This window comes from Meles meles, chromosome 12 (genome assembly GCF_922984935.1).
Source record: "Meles meles chromosome 12, mMelMel3.1 paternal haplotype, whole genome shotgun sequence".
Classification (NCBI taxonomy): domain Eukaryota; kingdom Metazoa; phylum Chordata; class Mammalia; order Carnivora; family Mustelidae; genus Meles; species Meles meles.
The window spans coordinates 13,496,772-13,515,275 of record NC_060077.1 but is presented as its reverse complement, the minus strand read 5'-3'; the positions used below and the strand labels follow the sequence as shown (position 1 = coordinate 13,515,275).

The 18,504-nt window shown below is 49.6% G+C and overlaps 1 protein-coding gene across 1 annotated transcript in view; it reads right to left on the bottom strand.

Annotated features, from left to right (window-relative positions):
• Window positions 1–18,504, bottom strand: part of TMEM120B (transmembrane protein 120B) — a 43,658-nt gene that overhangs the window by 10,479 nt on the left and 14,675 nt on the right. The window contains exons 2-6 of the mRNA XM_046024876.1: window positions 13,272–13,390; window positions 12,287–12,403; window positions 8,357–8,416; window positions 7,604–7,699; window positions 2,126–2,215 (exon numbers count right to left, since the gene is read on the bottom strand). Coding sequence (XP_045880832.1) covers window positions 2,126–2,215; window positions 7,604–7,699; window positions 8,357–8,416; window positions 12,287–12,403; window positions 13,272–13,390 — 482 coding nt within the window. The remainder of the gene's footprint in view (window positions 1–2,125; window positions 2,216–7,603; window positions 7,700–8,356; window positions 8,417–12,286; window positions 12,404–13,271; window positions 13,391–18,504) is intronic.

Sequence of the window (18,504 nt, the reverse complement as noted above, 5' to 3'; positions counted from 1 at the left end):
GAAGACTCAATCGGAATCCATCAGAAGGATGAACAGCAAGCCCATGGGAACAGGTAGAGAATTTATGACAAGGAGGCCTTGCCATTTGCCCTGGCCCTCTCTCCCCACTACCTGCCACCTTGGCTCCCCTCCAACGACACCCAAAAGCAGAAAGATACTATTCAGTAAAATTAAGAAAGACTCTGAATGTTACTTCCTTGGTAAGATTTTCTACTTCAGTGTTTCCCAAAGCATGGGGTGCTTACCACCAAGTTTTAGAGGACACTCAAGCGTAACTCTAGGTGATACTGAACCAGGTGGCGAGAGGTCATCTGTTCAGTTCTTTGGTCTCCCGATTAAGTCAAGGAGTCTCTTTAATGCCTCTCAAGGCCCGCTAATCTCCCTTTTTATACACACGTACATACATGGAGAGACAGCAGGCCTCAGGCTCAGAACCTCCCGGAAGCGAGAATAATCGACTTCAATACGTTATGCAAGGAAAACAAAAGGAGATTTTTATACTACTTCCTCTTTCCTGCAACTGATGCTGGCTTTCCACGTACAGCGATGAAATAAAATTTCCTTTTAAAATAAACTAGTATTTACTTAAGTTAAAAAAAAAGGGGGGAGGTTGATTTAGAATGTTGACAATTATCATCCGGGTGATACACGGAAAAGGCAAAAATGGTGAGGATAGGTCACGAATAAGTGCTGTTTGAGAAACACTGATCTTTTCTAACGGGCTACATGCTACGGGGCTGCATACCTAAAAAATTGCTGGGCCCCTGGTCCTTACCTCTGGGCTCTACCTTCAGGTTAAGGCCCGGCAGGGCAGGGATCTGCCATAAGAGACCACTGGGCAGAAAAGTGAAAAGGTGGCAAATTATTTAGGGGTTTGCAGACACCCCCAATCTTAAATACACAGTTCATGACGTTCCTTACTAGCGCCCAAGCGGGAGGAAGCAGGGAGGGGCTGGGAGGTTGTTACCTTCCGTTTCAGGGAAAAACAGGGACAACATGGTACACAGAGAAGAAACAGCTTACTCCGGAAAGGAAATCAGATCTATGGAAAAATGGGTCCCACAGGTGGCAAATCATAGGTCTTAATTGGGCCCCAAGACTCTCAGCTCAGAGACAGGTTCCAGGATAGGAAGGAGAGTGACAAAAGAGCAGGGCTCCTCGTATTTGCAGCCCCTCAGAGGTGGAGACCCCCCCAACTGTGCCTCCATTCACTCAGCAGTACTGAGGCATATGTCCCGAAGGGGCTGTGAAATAGCCCAGGGAGGGGACTTCAGTTGCCCGGGGCCACAGAGCCACTCAGCAACAGCCGTGGGACTAGAACTCAGGAACCCTCCTTCCCAGCTTGGCTGTCTTCCTCCTTAGCACTGCCTGGGTAACAAGGCAGGTTTGAACCAAGACCCTCACTACCTGTCCTCCGTCCTCCCCATCTCCCTGTGGGGGACCACCCATTCTTGTCACCAGAATCCATTCATCCTTCTAATGACACTATCCCAATTTTCCTCTGGGAACCCACCCACTGTCCCCTTGACACTCAGCTCCTAGGCTTCTGATGGTGGCCTGCAGGGGCGGGCACAAGGCTCAAGCCTGACCAATCAGAGCCGCACATTCTCTGACCACAGTGATTGGTTCAGAGACAGGATTCAGCAGGTACCAATGGGACCCAGTGAGACTCTTGGAAAACAGCAAGGTGCCCTATTTTGCTGGGAATGCTAGAAATAAAAGACGTGGGCCCAGAGCTCTGGGATGCCTCTGCATGGAGCCTTAGAAGGAAGACAGCATCACAGAAGGCAGAAGTTAGGGATGGAGAGGAAGTGGATCCTAAGCACCTGGATTAAGCTTGACCTGAAGTCAGTCCCAACGGACCTGTTCCTTGAGAGGAGAAAACCAATTTTTTGTTGTGTTAAACCCCTCTGAGTTAGAGTTTTTGGTAAGCAGGAGACCACAGAAGGTGGCCCTGTAGCAGCAGACATGGTTTTCCTCCACCCTGGGGCAGTCAGGGATACCCTGCCCCTCCACGGAGGAAGGGAATATGGGCTGAGGGTGCCGGCCCTCACACGCATCCCTTCCATGACAGACCTCCCTTTGGCTCCCCCAGTGCCCCCCGCAAAGCCGGGCCCCCAATTACCTTGAGCCATTGCTGATGAGAATACTCTCCCGAATTGTCAGGGTGCAGTAATACCACACCAGCAGGAAGTTAAAGACTTCGTCCGTCACCCTGGTGGAAAGAAACAGCCCCGGGGAGGAGCGCAGGCATGAGAACCAGGGATGGCTCTTACCACCCTCTCCCCTGCCACAGAGCAACAGAACAGCAAACCAGGCTGCCTCTGGGAACAACCCCACCCCCACCCCCGAGCCTGGAGAAGACAGAGTAAGCGTGGCTGCCACCTAGCCTGCCTGTCCCCCTCCTCACCTTTCTGCCAGAATCCTGCTTGCTTTTAAGGCTCTAGCTGAGGTTTTGTCCCCTTCCCTGAGCACTGGGACACCCTCGTTCCCTTCTACGTTCTTACCGTGTGATGTAAAATTTTTGGTGGAAGGGCAACAGGAGGACTTCAAGCAGAAAACTGAGTCTCTTAAATTGTCTACAGTGTAATGTAATTTACAAATGTCAATTCCCTCCATTCCCTTAAAAGATCTATAAACTTTGTTGCACTTACAGAAGAATTCTTTTTTTTTTTTTTTAAGATTTTATTTATTTGGCAGAGAGAGACACTGCAAGAGAAGGAACACAAGCAGGGGGAATGGGAGATGGAGAAGCAGGCTTCCCGCTGAGCAGGGAGCCCGATGTGGGACTCAATCCCAGGACCCTGGGATCATGACCCAAGCCAAAGGCAGACGCTTAACGACTGAGCCACCCCAGTGCCCACAGAAAAATTCTTATGGCCCGAATGGTCTGTAAGATGAATTAAGACCCCCTGCCTCCTCTGCAGTCCTCATGGCCCAGAGCCAGCCAGAGAGGCCTTAGGACAGCACAGAGGGGCTGGAGCCAGTGCTGTGCCCTGGTCAGAGAGGAGAGCTGGCAGACACGTGGCATGTGACCTCATCAGAAACCTCCCCGCCCCCCCTCCCTGCCCTGGCCTCATCTTTGCTGTGAGATTTGCAGGCTGACCCCCTACCTGAATATGGCTGGGTGAAGGGCCCGGGGCAGAGCCTATGACAGGCGGCCCCTCGGGACCTCCCCTGCCACTGACTCTAATGGAGGCTCTAGCTTCCAACCCAAAGGGAAGCGCTTCTGTCCTTCCCAGTGCCAGGCAAATCCATTCACGACTGTGGGGGGGGGGGGGTACTATCCACCTGCACCGGGGAGGGAGAAACTCCCCATCTCCTCCATTTCCAAATCCGAACTGGGACAACTACGATAACCCTGGGAGGGAAATGGAAAGGTATGACTCAAACAGTAAGAGCCAAAGTTGGAAGGTTGGCTTTTAAGCGACGTGACCCTGTTTTGTGGTCACAGATGACAGACTTTCAACCCCAAGCCCTCCTGAGCCATCGCCTGTGGAGGGCCAGGAACAGACTCTGGAAGCACAGGGCCTGAGTTCAAATCCCAGCTCTGCCTCTTCCGAGCTGTGGGATGAGGGGCAAGTCGGTGATTGTCCCGCGCGATCACTCCTGCACTAACATGGGGAGAGTGAGAGCAGCTCCCGTGTAGGCTGGAGGTTAACCCACGAAGCACGGGGAACGGGGCTTGGGGCATAGGAAGGGCTCCCTGCATTCCCTATTATGACTTTGGGAAGGATCACAGAGTACCCAAGGCCTGAGAAATGAGTCTCAGATGCTGAGTTCTAAGGAAATCAAAAGCCTACTTGACTTGAATGGGGTGTTGGGGTGGGGAGGGCCTCCCCAGGGCAGAGGGTCACTCAGACACTGACTTCCAAGCTCCCCTTCAGGCAGGAGGCAGGCCCAGTCGGGAGTCGTTGTTACCAGGATGTTTCTCGCTGGGCCTTTCCTACACCTTCTCCATAAAGAAGGGAATAAAAATAAGGTTTTATGGCCCCAGCACTTCAGGGAAATGCTTGGGGTGCTGGCCCCAGCCTTCTCTGCCAGAGTGTATGAGCTCCCTGTTGTGGCTGTAACAAAAGACTTAGTGGCTGAAAGCAACACACATTTATTCTCTTACAGTTCTGGAGGTCGGAGGTCTGAAATGGGGAGGGCTGGGTTCCTTCCGGAGGCTCTCGGGGAGAGTGCCCTTGCTGACCTGTGCCAGCTTCTAGACACTCCTGCATTCCTTGTTTCGTGGCATCACGTTTCCTTCTCTGACTCTGACCCTCAAACCTCCCTCTTATAAGGATCCCTGGACTTACTGAATAATCCAGGATAATCTCTTCTCAAGTTCCTTCACTTAATCTATCTGCAGAGACGTTGTGCCAAGCAAGGTCACCATTCGCAGATTCTGGGGATTAGAACACACACCTCTTCGGGACCGTGACTCAGGCCACACCAGGCCAGCTCTAATTACCGGGAACTTGCAACGCCGCAGGCATTTCACGTGGACGATCTCTCTGAGTCCTCGTCCAACCCTACAGGACGGCTTCCTGTGGCAGATGCACTTAACCACATCTGCGCCCATTGACAGAGCTCCTGACAGCCAGACCCTGCCGTTCCTGGCACGCCTGGCTTTCTCAGGCCCCCGCTGCTGTGAGAGGCAGGTCGGGGCCAGGGGGAACTGATGCCCTCTGGAAATGGTCCTCAACTCCCCTAACCAAGAGCAGCTGGAAGATAAACACCCTTGCTCCCTCGCCCCTCAAGTGGGTAACTGAGGCATGTTCCGTGCTGTCTCCCAGTTCTCCAGATGCCTACAGGGAGCCCCTCCTGTCCCACTTCCCATTCCCCTGCCAATGTTTCCTGGGATCACCTCTGAAAAAAACTACTGGCACTCAAATGCTTGTCTTGGGGTTGCCTCTGGGGGCACACACACCAAGATAGGACAACTTCCCATTTTACAGATGAGGACACTGAGGCCCAGAGAGAGAGGAAGCGAGCTGCCCAGGAATGAGATCCAAAACCAAGCCCCAACTAACCTGAGCTAACTCCAACCACCTTTTTCCTGAAGCTTCAAGACCAAATCCTGACAGAGAACAGTACTAACTAGATCCAGCCTCTAGGCCTGAAGGCAGAAGAAAAAGGCATCGCACTCTCCAGCAGCCTCACAAAGCCTCCCAAGGACCAGACAGCACGGGCAGATGTCTTCTGGCCACGGGGAAGACAGGAAGCAGACAGAGAGAGAGCAAAGGCTCTACTCAAGGTCACATAATCTGTGAGTGGCAGACCTGGACCTAGAACCCACCATAGAAGGGCCTTTCTGTGGGGCCCCCAGCAAGGAAACCATCCCAAGGAGGCAAGAGTAAGGAAAAAGAATCCTCCTCCTTGGATGCACTGGATATTAAGCGGTGGTCTCTTCCAGCCTGCCCAGCCTTAGCGCAAAATGCTGGCAGTGATCACAATTGCTCACACTTAGACGGCACTTATGTGCCAGGCACTACTGTAAACACTGCAAATAGGGACGCCTGGGTGGCTCAGTGGGTTAAGCCTCTGCCTTTGGCTCAGATCATGATCTCAGGGTCCTGGGATCAAGCCCCACATCGGGCTCTCTGCCCGGCAGGGAGACTACCCACCCCCCCGCCTACTTAGGATCTCTCTCTGTCAAATAAATAAATAAAATCTAAAAAAATAAAAAATAAACACTACAAATAGAACCTATCCGGTCCTCTCAGCCATCCTACCAAGTAGCTCCCGTTACCCTTATTTTGTGTGTGAAGAAACCCGGGAGAGGAGAGGTTAGGTCATTTGCCCAAGGTCAAACAGCAGGGAAGACTTCCCTGAAGGCAGACCAGAGAGGAGCTGCCTGTCCAGCCCCCTTCCCCCATCCTATTTTTAACCCACGGAAGGTATACCAGTGTTGCTTCAAAATTCATGTCCACCCAGGACCTCAGAATATGACATCTGGAAACAGTGTCTTTGCAAATTTAATTAGTTAAGACAAGGTCATAACAGGTTAGGGTAGGCCCTGAATCCAAAGACTGGTGTCCTCCCGAGAAGGCCATGAGACAAACACAGGGACACACAGGGAAGGGGGCGACGTGACAAGATTGAGGCCCAGGAGGCTGAGAGTGGCGGGAAGCAGCTTTAAGCCAAGGAAGGCCAAGGAAGCCGGCAGCACTCAGGCTGGAAGAGGCAAGACGGGACCTTCCCCTACAGCCTTCAGAGTGAGCATGGTCCCACCAACACCTTGATTTCAGACTTCTGGCCTCTAGCGCTGTGTGAGAATAGATTTCTGTTGTCCCAAGCCAACCAGTTTGTGGTGTTTTGTTATACGAGCCCTGGGAAATGAATACAGAAAGGGATGGGGAGAAGCTGAGAGAGCCAGGCCCTCGCTGAACTTTAGAACTAACCACAGGTTTGCCCCTTGAGGGCCCTAGATGTGCCGGCGCCAGGGAATCTGGCTGCACATCGAGAACGTCTCTCCCTTCCAGAGGGGCATGTGAGCGGGCAGTGCCGATGTGTGCAGCTTTTAGCCTCTGGGGAAACAGGCCAGCCCGAGGCAGCAGGCAGGCATGGGCCCAGGACCTAAAAGAGCCTTTGTCTGGACATTCAAGTGGACAGACCAGAAACCGGACTCCCAGCCAAGCCCTTGCCAGCAAATAAGCCCGACACAAGGGCCAGATGCCCAAGCTGTACTTGGCTGCCTCCCCTCGAGGCACAAAACCCAGGGCTGGGGGAGAAATGAAACCCCCTGAGGCACTGGCCTGCAGCCTCTCAGAGCCACGTGGCTTCCTCCTGCTCCAGAAGCAGCGGCTGGCGCTCTCTCTCCCCAGCACCGCTGGCACCCGGCAGAGCCCTCCACACACAGTGCTAACAAAGCCTGGTGTCACCCTCACTTTACAGATAGGGAAACTGAGGCTCCCGGAGGGAACCTGCTCATGGTAACAGCCAATCAATCCTAAAGCCAGGATTCAAACCCAGGCAGGCTGTGATCTTTCTTTTCTTCCTTCCCTTCTTCCTTTCCTTTTTTCTTGCTTTCTCTTTTTATAACTGATACATAATTCACGTACCACAAAATTCACCCTCTCAAAGTGCCTAATTCATTACTTTTTAGTATATTCACAGAGCTATACATTCACTGCCTCTATCTAATTCTGGAACATTCTCTTCACTCCAAAAGAAACCCCTTCCTCATCAACAGCACCCCCCACCCCCCCCACCCCCACCCAGCTCCTGACTACTAATCTGCTTTCTGCCTCTATCGATTCACCTGTTCTGGATATTTCATGTAAGTGGAATCATACAATATGTGACTGGCTTCTTTCACCGAACAGAACGTTGTCAGAACCCATGTTGTAGCATGTGTCACTACTGTATTCCTACTTATTACTGAAATAATACTCCATTGTGTGGGTGTGCCACTGGGCTCTTTCCTAACTCCTAGTTATAAGGTCTCTCCAGTAGTGGTTCAGTAGGTATTTGTTGGACGGATGTCCCGTAGACAGGACTGCTGTTCTGCATGAGAAAAGGCTCTTCTCTACCTACAATCGCCCAAATACTGCAGGAGAGAGCCCCGCCCAGCACCCCCTGCCAAGAATACACACACCACCACGTTTCCTGTTACCTGTAGTGAAGGACAAATCGACAGGCCACAGCCCCTAGGAGCAGGATGATGGTCAGGTAGAGCTTGAACTTCTCATACTCGTCCTTGTAAGCAAATCTGCAGTGACAGACACCCCCAGGAAAGGTCACGTAACTATCACTATAGTTACAGTAATATAACCATATCCCGTCTGGGGACAGAATCCTCGACACCATCAGATCCTCTGCCTACCACCAGCCGCTGTCCACAAGAACCTCGTGATCCCACTAAAGGAAAGTTCTGGCCTTGAATTAATGGTGATGGTCAATGAGAGAATGAAGACCGATGGGCAAAGCTTCCCACATCCCTGGGCTCCTGGGGTAGGTCTCTGGGCTGGTGATGGGGATGGGCAGGGGGTGGAGAAGGGCTCCTCCCTAAGCAGCTACGGCAGCAGAAACACCACAGCTTGCCCCTGCGACTGACTGATTTCAGGTGGACAGCACTGCCTGCTTCCCAGGAGAACAGTGTGTGATGAGGGGTGGAACGGAGCAGGGACCATTTCTCATGGGAGAGTGGCAGTTCTGCTCACCCAACATGACTGCATGAAAAGAAGGAAGGAACACTCCCGAGGTGGTCTCCTCACTGAGCAGGAGAGTGTCAGAAAGACCAAGGGCCACAGCCCACACTATAATTTTTCTATATTTACACAAAAATTCTAGCTAGTTCATTTCTTCTAAGTTGAAAGGGCAAAATTCCTGGATTCCCTAAAGTCAGGCAGGGGTCAGAGATACTTACTTGGCCTGGTTGCTGAGAAGGGTCACATTCACATTGCCAAGGACCAGATTTAAGTAGAGCCTGGAAGGAAAGGACTGGTGAAGGCCGACTCGTTCCTTACCAGCCCTAGGAATGGGCCCCAACCAAAACCATTCAAACAATAAGCATGCCTTGAACACCGATGTTAGAAAATAGCGTGCTAAACTCAGCAGTAAAATTCTCACATGGAGAATAAAGACTAACTAGAGAATGCAACAACTGTGACACATGACAGTCATGACTAACCCATTTCCCCCCAATTTAGCTGGCTTAGAGACCATATTTCCCAGGCTCCCTTGCAGCTCGTGTGAGCATGTGACTGAGTTCCAGCCAATGAGGTGATGGCATGTGTACAATCTCTACAAATCTCTAGGTCAATTTAAAAAGGGTTCTTTTTTCTTTTTTTTAAGATTTTTCTTATTTATTTGACGGACAGAGATCACAAGTAGGCAGAGAGGTAGGCAGAGAGACAGGCGGAAGCAGGCTCCCCGCTGAGCAGAGAGCCCGATGCAGGACTCGATCCCAGGACACTGAGATCATGATCTGAGCCGAAGGCAGAGGCTTTAACCCACTGAGCCATCCAGGTGCCCCAAAAAGGGTTCTTTTTTAAAACTGAAGTATAACCTTCAGTACATTTATAGGTATACCTATAGCATATTTTATGCCTGGCTTCTTTCCCTCAATATTATGTCTGGGAGGTTCACCCACGTGGTCTGTGTATAGTATTCCCCTAAGTGGAGACCCCACAACTTATTTATTCATTCTACTACTGATATACGCTTAAGTGGTCTTCAGTTTTTGGCTAATAGAAATACACTGCTGTGAATAGCTTTCTTTTTTGTTTCTAACTGAGATGTAATTCACATACCATAACATCATCCTTTAAAAAAAAAGAAGTAGTTTTTTTTTTTTTAAAGATTTTATTTATTTATTTGAGAGAGAGAGAGATCACAAGTAGATAGAGAGGCAGGCAGAGAGAGAGGCGGGGGTGGGGGGGAAGCAGGCTCCCTGCTGAGCAGAGAGCCCGATGCGGGACTCGATCCCAGGACTCTGGGATCATGACCTGAGCCGAAGGCAGCAGCTTAACCCACTGAGCCACCCAGGCGCCCAAGAAGTAGTTTTATTTATTTATTTAAGTGATCTCTACACCCCACATGGGATTCGAACTAACAACCCTGAGGATAGAAAGTTGCATCCTCTTCCGACTGAGCCTGCCAGGCATCCCTGTAACATCACCCTTTTCAAGCACACAACATTGTACAGCAACATCACTATCACTTAATTCTAGACCATTTTCATCACCCCGAAAGAAAGCCCATACCCATCAGCAGTCACTCCCTTCCCGCCCGCCTCTCCCAGCACCCGGCAACCACTATCTGCTCCACAGGTATGGATTTGCCTATTCTGGACATTTCACTCAAAAAAAGACTCTTGCAACATGGGGCCTTTTATGTCTGGATTCTTTGCTGTCGACCTTCTTATATATGTCTACTGGAGGCCAGAAGCACTCATTTCCATTGGCTATGCACACAGGAGTGGAATTTCTGGATTATAGAATAAGTGTGTTTTTGGCTTCCCCAGGAAATGGCAAACTTTTTTTTGGTAAAAGGTATCTGCTTGCCCTCTGCTCCCTGGAGATGTGACAGTGAGAGCCAGCTTTGGCCGCGTAGGTGAGGACAACTCCCTGAAGGGTGGTGAACCAGCAAGCTGGAGATGGAAGCACCCTGAGTCCCTAGATGACCCCATGAGCCCACCACTCTTGGTCCTCTCAGCTCTGGACTGCTGTGTATGAGAAGAGAAACCTCTCCTTTGTTTGAGCCCCTGTATCATTGGGCTTTTGTTACAACAGCCTGTACTCTAATGGCACTAATAAAGGTGCAAGTAAAGAGTTACAAAATCTCAGGGGAGGAAGGGTTTAATTCTACAGAGGGAGGAGGGGTCTTTGGAAAGGCTTCACCGAGTTGGTAACATTTGAACTGGGCTTTGAAGGGTGAGTAGAAGGCTGAGAGGAGAAAAGCAAACAAAAAAGTCTTCTTTCTAGCTCTGAATAAATTCTAGAGGCATTTCTGGTCTGAGGTAACTGGAACAGAGATGTAAAAAGAACATCAATTTTTGTTTCCCCCTGCCTAGAGATACAGTCCCTACTTCCTGAAAGAGCAGTGCCATTTCCATTCGGAGAATCTCTCCCCACCCCCCGCCTCCAGGTCCCGGGGTAAAGCATATGACCCAGCCTTAGCCAACCAAAGCACTGCATCCTCCTGATTGGGTCAATGATGGTCATGTGACACAATGGTCTCAGGCCAATGAGACTCAGTCCTGGGACTTTTCCCAGAACTACAAAGAAACAAAGAGGCTTTCTCTGCTGGAATTGCTAAACTGGCAGAATGCAAACCCAGAGCGCCTGGGGCCAGCTTGTAGAGAAAGTCTCCCTAAGAGCAAGACACACATGGCAAAGGGAATAAAAAGTAAGCTCATGGCGAGATGGAGCCTAACAGTATCATTTGAGCAGCAGGATCGAGCCAGACCTGCAGCCACCTCTGCACCTTGAGGTTACATAAGCCAATAAATCGCCCATTTTTTGTAAGCACTCTGAGTTGGGCTTTCTGTCATTTGTAATCCAAAAATTTCCAACTGTCGCAAAATACACAGAGGGCTCAGGAGGCTGGAGCTGGGAAAGTGGACCTGGGCCGCTCTGTAAAAAAGGGTTTCATTCTACAGAAAATTATCACCACCCAACTCAGAAGTTTTTCCTGTGGCAAAAGAGGAGAAGCCAAGAGGAATGGCTTCAAGTGTAAAAGGGCGAGTAAGCCTCCTGACCAGGGGCTTTGATTCAGTGCTAGGCAAAACCTGGAGAAAGGGCCACAGGGAAGTGATGGGAGCACACTTAGCAGCCCACCTCGGGTTTCAATACAACACTGTCCAATCTCACTCTGGAACAGGTGGCAGTCATGTCACCTGAGGGAGGAAATGGACTTCTCCAAAGGAGGAAGAGTGTTCACATCCAAACGTGGGCTGAGCCGCCTGAGCAGAACACCCCCTAATGTCTTTGAACCTTGTAGAATTTGGATACCTGGGTCTGACTCACCAAGCTGTAGACAATTCAAGAGCTCCCAGCACAAGGCTAGGCATACAGCAGGCACTCAATACATGTTTGTTCTCAAAGGAAAAAAAAAGAAAAAAGAGAGAGAGAGAAACCAACAAACACACTCTTAAGTGCAGAAAACTGATGGTTACCAGAGGGGAGGGGGAGCAGGAGGGGTGAACTAGGAGATGGGGATGACGGAGTGCCCTTGTTGAGATGAGCACTGGGTGATGTATGGAATTCCTGAATCACTCTGTTGTACACCTGAAACTAACACAATACTGTTTGTTAACTATCCTGGAATTTAAAATAAAAATCAAATCAGTGGGGGGCGCCTGGGTGGCCCAGTGGGTTAAGCCTCTGCCTTTGGCTTGGGTCATGATCTCATGGTCCTGGGATCAAGCCCTGCTTCGGGCTCTCTGCTCGCTGGTGAGCCTGTTTCCTCCTCTCTCTCTGCCTGCCTCTCTGCCTACTTGTGATCTCCCTCTCTGTCAAATAAATAAATAAAATCTTTAAAATAAAATAAATAAAATAAAATAAATGTTTGTTCTTCGGGAGAAAACATCTTTCTTCTTCACCTCGGGTGACACCAGGCATGCAGCAGATGCTGGAAACCAGATCTTGTATGTGGTTCCTCACAAAAGGCCTCCTGAGATCCCCTCCTGTTCCATGGAGGAATGTATGAGGAAGCCTCCTTCTCTTTCCTGCCCTTGCTTCCCTCCTTTCCCCTCAACCTCAAGCCCTAGCAGGGAGATGGGAATCACCAGACCAGGTATGCTGGGCCTGGGCATCTGCCCGCAGCAGGGGTCCAATAAGCTCCCAGCTCCTACCCATTCTTCTTGGGCAGGTAGGCCTCCATGTCGAAGAAGACGTTCTGCCGCTCCTTGATGTTGGCACTCATCTGCTGAATGAGCTCTGCCTCCTCCTGGCTGGCATGCTTCCTGTACCTGTTCGGTCAGAGATGTGGGCACAGGAGAAGCAGGGGTGTTACTCAGACTGGAGGAAGAATGTGGGAACTCTGGGCACTGCCCTCCCATCTTTCTATCTCGATGCTTCTTACAACCTCAACCAGTCTCCTTGCCTGCCTGAGGATCACAGCACCCACTGGACTCCTTCCCCTGTGGGGGAATGAAAGCACTTTCCAAACCATGAAGACATGAGGACTGGGAGGTGAACCTATGATCATGGCCTCAAGAACTGAACTAAGTCATGAGCTCAAGTATTTCCCCCTAGGGATCCCAGACTTCCTACCACCTATACCAAAGACCTACAGCAACTTTCCTCCAGGAAACTACCTCTCACCCTCTTTCCCCCTCCATATGGTTCCAGTAAGGCTCTTCCGTCCCCCAGCTCCATGAACTGAGCACATGACCCAGTACTGCCTAACCAGAGTCTCAGTGATTGGGTCACAAATGAACACGTGACCAATTCCAGCCAATTAGGATCACACCCAGAACTTTTACTGAAAAACAAGTTATTCTCCTGGGGTAACCAAACCAATAGGAAGGAAGGCTGGAGGACTTATATCTGGAAGATATAAGATATATCTGGAAGATATAAGTTGGGCATTGCTGGCTGCCATCTCGGTGACCATAAGGGGGCAGGCAGCCTGAGGGTGAAGCCAATCTAGAGGAAGGCAGAATTTAGAAAGGAGGGAAAAACAAACAGATTCCTAAAAACATCTTTTGACCCCAGGATCCAGTGATGTCTGAAGCTACTCCTGGTTTTCTTCCATTAAAATTTCCATTCTCTGCTTCAGCCAGCTTTGAGCTGGGTTTCTGTCCCTTAAAACCCGAGGAGCTCAGCCTCGCCTACCTCTGGAGTGTGTGCTTCAAGTCCTTCAGGCGTGTCTTCTGCTTGTTGATGGAGCTGCTACATGAAGTCTGGAGCGAGGTCAGCTCCTCCAGCTTCTGCTTGTAGATCCTGTGGGTTTCCTGAGGGATGGAGGGGCCCGAGCAGGGTGTACGGGAGAGTGTGAGTGGGTGGCTTTGCACAGCCAGACATGACTGTGGAAGTCGGCTAAGATGACAGCTAAGATGATACAACTACTACGATCAGAGAGCTGGCTGAGACAACTAGGACGTGGGGAACGCAGCATGCCACAGCACTTCTGTAAGGAACTTGTGGTTTTTTCCTACCCAGGTTCCATCCTTCCTAATAGCAACAGCAGCCAATTATGCCTCTAAGAGGCAACCTCTTGTCAACCTCTACTTGGTCCAGGTGGTTTGAGAGGAGTCAAAGAGTCTCCATGTCAACAGCGGCCATGTGATCCAGGCCTGGCCAATCAGTATCCTCCAATGCCCTAGCCACTGATTGGTTCAGAGGCAGTAGACACATGGCTCACACTGGGCCAATGAGAGTCAGCCCTGGGACTCTGGTTTAGAAGCATTGGTTTAGAAATGCCCTCCTTCTTCTGGGTTTGCTAATCTGGGAGAAAGTACACCCGGGGCTGCTGAGCCAATAAAGCCAAACAGGAAAACAGAATTACAATGCAGTACGGGACAGAATTCTCAACATCAACTGAGCCCTTAGATCTAACCAGGTCTGAATGTAATAATGCTCTTGGTGATACGATGCATAGACTCCTTTTCACTTAGGCCAATCTGAGTTGGGTTTCTGATCCTGGCAATGAAGAGAGTCTTGCTAAGCCAACGAAGAAAGGGACACATCTCTTCCCTTAAAGCTAGCCCTCCCTACCCCAGGCTCTAGAAATAACCACTCAGGACCGCAAGGCCTGGGGAAATACAAGAGACTTCACCTGAAGGCAAGGAGAATGAACACATTAACTTCTCAATCTTGCTGCCCCAGCACAACTCCCCCAACATTCCGCCATATGCTCAGAAACAAGCCCTTCCCCCCAGTGTTCTGATAATCTAAGACAAGCACCAACAATTTGGAGGAAACAATATGAGGGACAGGGACCATGAAATTAAAAACAATAACCCAAGGAACATATTTAAAGTGTGTTTTCTTGGGTGGGGAGAAATGTATTTACCAAGGGAGAGGAAAAGGGGATGGTCAAAGGATGAGGCCAGAGCCTACATGGGGTCTCTAGACGTCTGCCAAGTGGGGTCTCTAGATAGGACAGTCAAGCCAGAAAATAAAGAATTGAAGGCAATGAAGTGAACACGTAACAATTAGGAGCAACATCAAAGAACACTGTGAGCAAGTCTCCCCTGAACCCGAGATGAGAGGGCTTAGTCCCCTGAATTCACACAGCACCCTCACTCTCTCCTTCCTGGGTCCCCGGAGAGGAAAATCATGTCTTTTACGTAACTTTCTCTTTTTATTTTTTTTAAAGGTTTTATTTATTTATTTGACAGACAGAGATCAAAAGCAGGCAGAGAGGCAGGCAGAGAGAGAGAGGAGGAAGCGGGCTCCCTGCTAAGCAGAGAGCCCGATATAGGGCTCCATCCCAGGACCCTGGGATCATGACCTGAGCCGAAGGCAGAGGCTTCAACCCACTGAGCCACCCAGGCACCCCTAACGTTCTCTTTTTAAATACTTTCAACCTTGCTAAAGAATTGTAAGAAGGGGCGCCTGGGTGGCTCAGTGGGTTAGGGCCTCTGCCTTCGGCTCAGGTCGTGATCCCAGGGTTCTGGGATCGGGCCCCACATCGGGCTCTCTGCTCCGCGGGGAGCCTGCTTCCTCCTCTCTCTCTGCCTGCCTCTCTGCCTAGTTGTGATTTCTCTCTGTCAAATAAATAAAATATTAAAAAAAAAAAAAAAAAAAAAAAAAAAAAAAGAATTGTAAGAATACAAAGAACCTCCCCACTACCCTTCACCCAGATTCACTAACTGTTGGCGTTATGCCATACATATTTGCTTTATCGTGTGTGTGCGTGTGTGTGTGTGTGTGTGTTCTTGGTCTATATCAGGCAACAGTGAACTACAGTCCACAGGCCAAATCTCCAGCCACCAGATTTTTCATGAGCAGTAAGCTAGGAATGGTTTTTGCCTGGCTGGGGAAAAAAAAAAAAATCAAAAGAATATTTCAGGACGTATGAGAAGTCCATGAAGTTGAAATTTCGGAATCCGTAAATAAACTTCATTGGAGCACAGCCACACCCGTTCGTTTGCATATGGCCGAGGATACTCTGGTGCTGCCGCAGCACAGCGAGTAGTAGTGACACAGACCATATGGCCCGCCAAAATCTAGGATCCTCATTACCTAGCCTTTCTGCCAAAAAAAAGTTTGCCTACTCCTTCCTAAACCGTTGGTCGTAGACAACATGCTTCTTTACTCTTAAACACTTCACAGCACCCATTTCCTAAGAACGCGGCATTCTCAGGGCGCCTGGGTGGCTCCGTTGGTGACGCATCTGCCTTCGGCTCAGGTCATGATCCTGGGGTCCTGGGATTGAGCCATGAGTTGGGCTCCCAGCCTCTCCCTCTCCCTCTGATGCTCTCTCCACTCCTGCTCACTCTCTCTCTCTCTCAAATTAAATAAAATCTTGACCAAAAAAAAAAAAAAAAAAAAAGAACTCAACATTCTCTCATATATCCATAGTACAATGATCAAATAAATCATCATATCTCTTTAGGTTCCTTTAGTCTACTACAGTTCCTCGACTTTGCTTTTTTTTTTTTTTTTAAGATTTTATTTATTTATTTGACAGAGACACACAGCAAGAGAAGGAACACAAGCAGGGGGAGTGGAAGAGGGAGAAGCAGGCTTCCTGCTGAGCAGGGAGCCTGATGCGGGGCTCCATCCCAGAATCCTGGGATCATGACCTGAGCTGAAGGCAGACGCTTAACGACTGAGCCACCCAGGCACCCCTCAACTTTGTCTTTCATGACATGGATTTTTTTTTTTTTAATTTGACACAGAGAGAGAGAGAGAGAGATCACAAGTAGACAGAGAGGCAAGCAGAGAGAGAGGGGGAAGCAGGCCCCTCGCCGAGCTGGGAGCCCGCTTCGGGGCTCGATCCCAGGACCCTGAGACCATGACCTGAGCCGAAGGCAGAGGCTTAACCCTCTGGCTTAACCCAGGCGCCCCATGACGTGGACATTTTTAAAGGGTTCAGTCCAGTTGTTCGGAAGAATGTCCCTCCATCTGGGTTTGTCAGATATTTCCTCATGAGTGAATTTTGGTTATGCTTTTGGGACAGAAATGCCATTAAAATGATGCTGTGTCCTCTGTTTCTCCTATCAGGAGGGACACAGTGTCTGTGACGCTAACTTTGATTGCTTGCTGCCCACTGCTTTTTCCATTCACAGTGACCAGCTTCCTATCTGTAATTAACAAGCACTCTGGAGAGAGGGAGGCTGTGATTTACTTTGAATTCTGGGGCCCTCTATGTTCAACTAATCTGCTAGTAATAAAGGACACCCTCCAGAAAGGGACAGGAAGGATGGGGCAGAGAGATCCTGAGCACCCTACGCAGGCCTTGAGAAGGTGGGGCTTCTGACTCAGAAGTCCTCGGCAACAGCAGTTGAGGCTCCCAGAAGATAAAGGGCTCTGCTAACTCCTGGCATTTCTGGGGTGGGGTCCCACCACAGAAAGATAAGACCAAGACTGCAACATCAGGCAGCCAGATGCTCACCAGGCCCTCCTGGATTTAAATTAATATTTAATTTCTTAAGTAAAACATGAAGACATTATCCTTGTTAAAAATTAAAACACTACCGCTATGCCTACAGTCAGCTATGAATATCCCACATCCTGCCTTCTCCCCTTTCTCCAGAGGTAACTCCTGGTACCACTTTCTTCTATGTATTCTTCCAGACTGTAGCCTGGCATTTCTATATTCTATATAGACCTATCTCTATACATATGCACATAAATATATATACATACCTATGAGAGATACACACTGTTGCAAAACTGCATTGTTTCTAATGCTTATTCACTTTTACTTCCTTTAGTAACAGGACCCCCCCCCCCGAGTAGTAGCTGGGCACGTGGCCGTCCAGTAACAGACATTTCTCAGCCTCCCCTGCAGCTACGTGTAGCAGCAGGATGACGAGCTGGCCAAAGGGAGGCAGGTAGGTGTGACGTGTGACCTTTATAAGGAGCTGCTGGCCCTCCGATGTCCCTTTCCCTAACAGCGATATGGCGACAACAGGTGCAGTTAGTTACCTTGAAACCAGAGATGGAAGCTGAGTGATGTCAATGGCAAAGCCCACTGTCCCTTCCCCAGCCAAGCCAACCTCTGTGACCTCATGTGACCGAGCTTTGCGCCTGTGATGGTGTTAAAACATGATGGCCCATACTTTAGCATGCCTCACATAGAGGTGGGATCTCTGTTCCCTCCTCTTAAATAGAGACAGGCTTGGGGCTGGTTGTGACCAATAAAATATGGCAAGAGCAACACTACAGGCTCTGAGAAAAAAAAAGTCATGAAGCCCATGTGGCTTCAGCCTTATTGCTGGAACACTTGCTTTAGAGCAAACTGTCCAACTATCCTGAGGCCACCATATTGTATGGAAATCCTAGTCACACAGAGAAGTCACATGTAGGCACTCTGACCAACAGTGCCAAATGATACAAACATTCTCATCATTGCAGCTCAGACATCTAGATGTGGGGGTAAAGAACCCCCAGATGATTCCGGCCACAGCCAAGGAAGCTACTCCCGTCCAGTCTTCCCAGCTAAGATCTCTGACATCACTGAGCACAGTCAAGACATTCTCATCGTGCCCTGTCTAAACTCCCAACCCACAGACTCCATGAGCAAAATGTAATCATTGTTGTTTCATACATATGAACACACATAACTGAACACCATTTACCCTGGACCACACCTCCCTTTGGACTGTTACGTGAGAAAGATGCTATCTCATTTAAGCCTTTTTTTTTTTAATTTGGGGATATCTTTGTTATAGCAGCTTAGCTTGTACCTTAGTACACACTTTTGATTTTTAAAACTATATTAACAAGGGGCGCCTGGGTGGCTCAGTGGGTTAAAGCCTCTGCCTTCGGCTCAGGTCATGATCCCAGGGTCCTGGGATCGAGCCCCGCATCAGGCTCCCTGCTCAGTGGGAAGCCTGCTTCTCCCTCTCCCCCTCTGCTTGTGTTCCCTCTCTCGCTGTGTCTCTGTCAAATA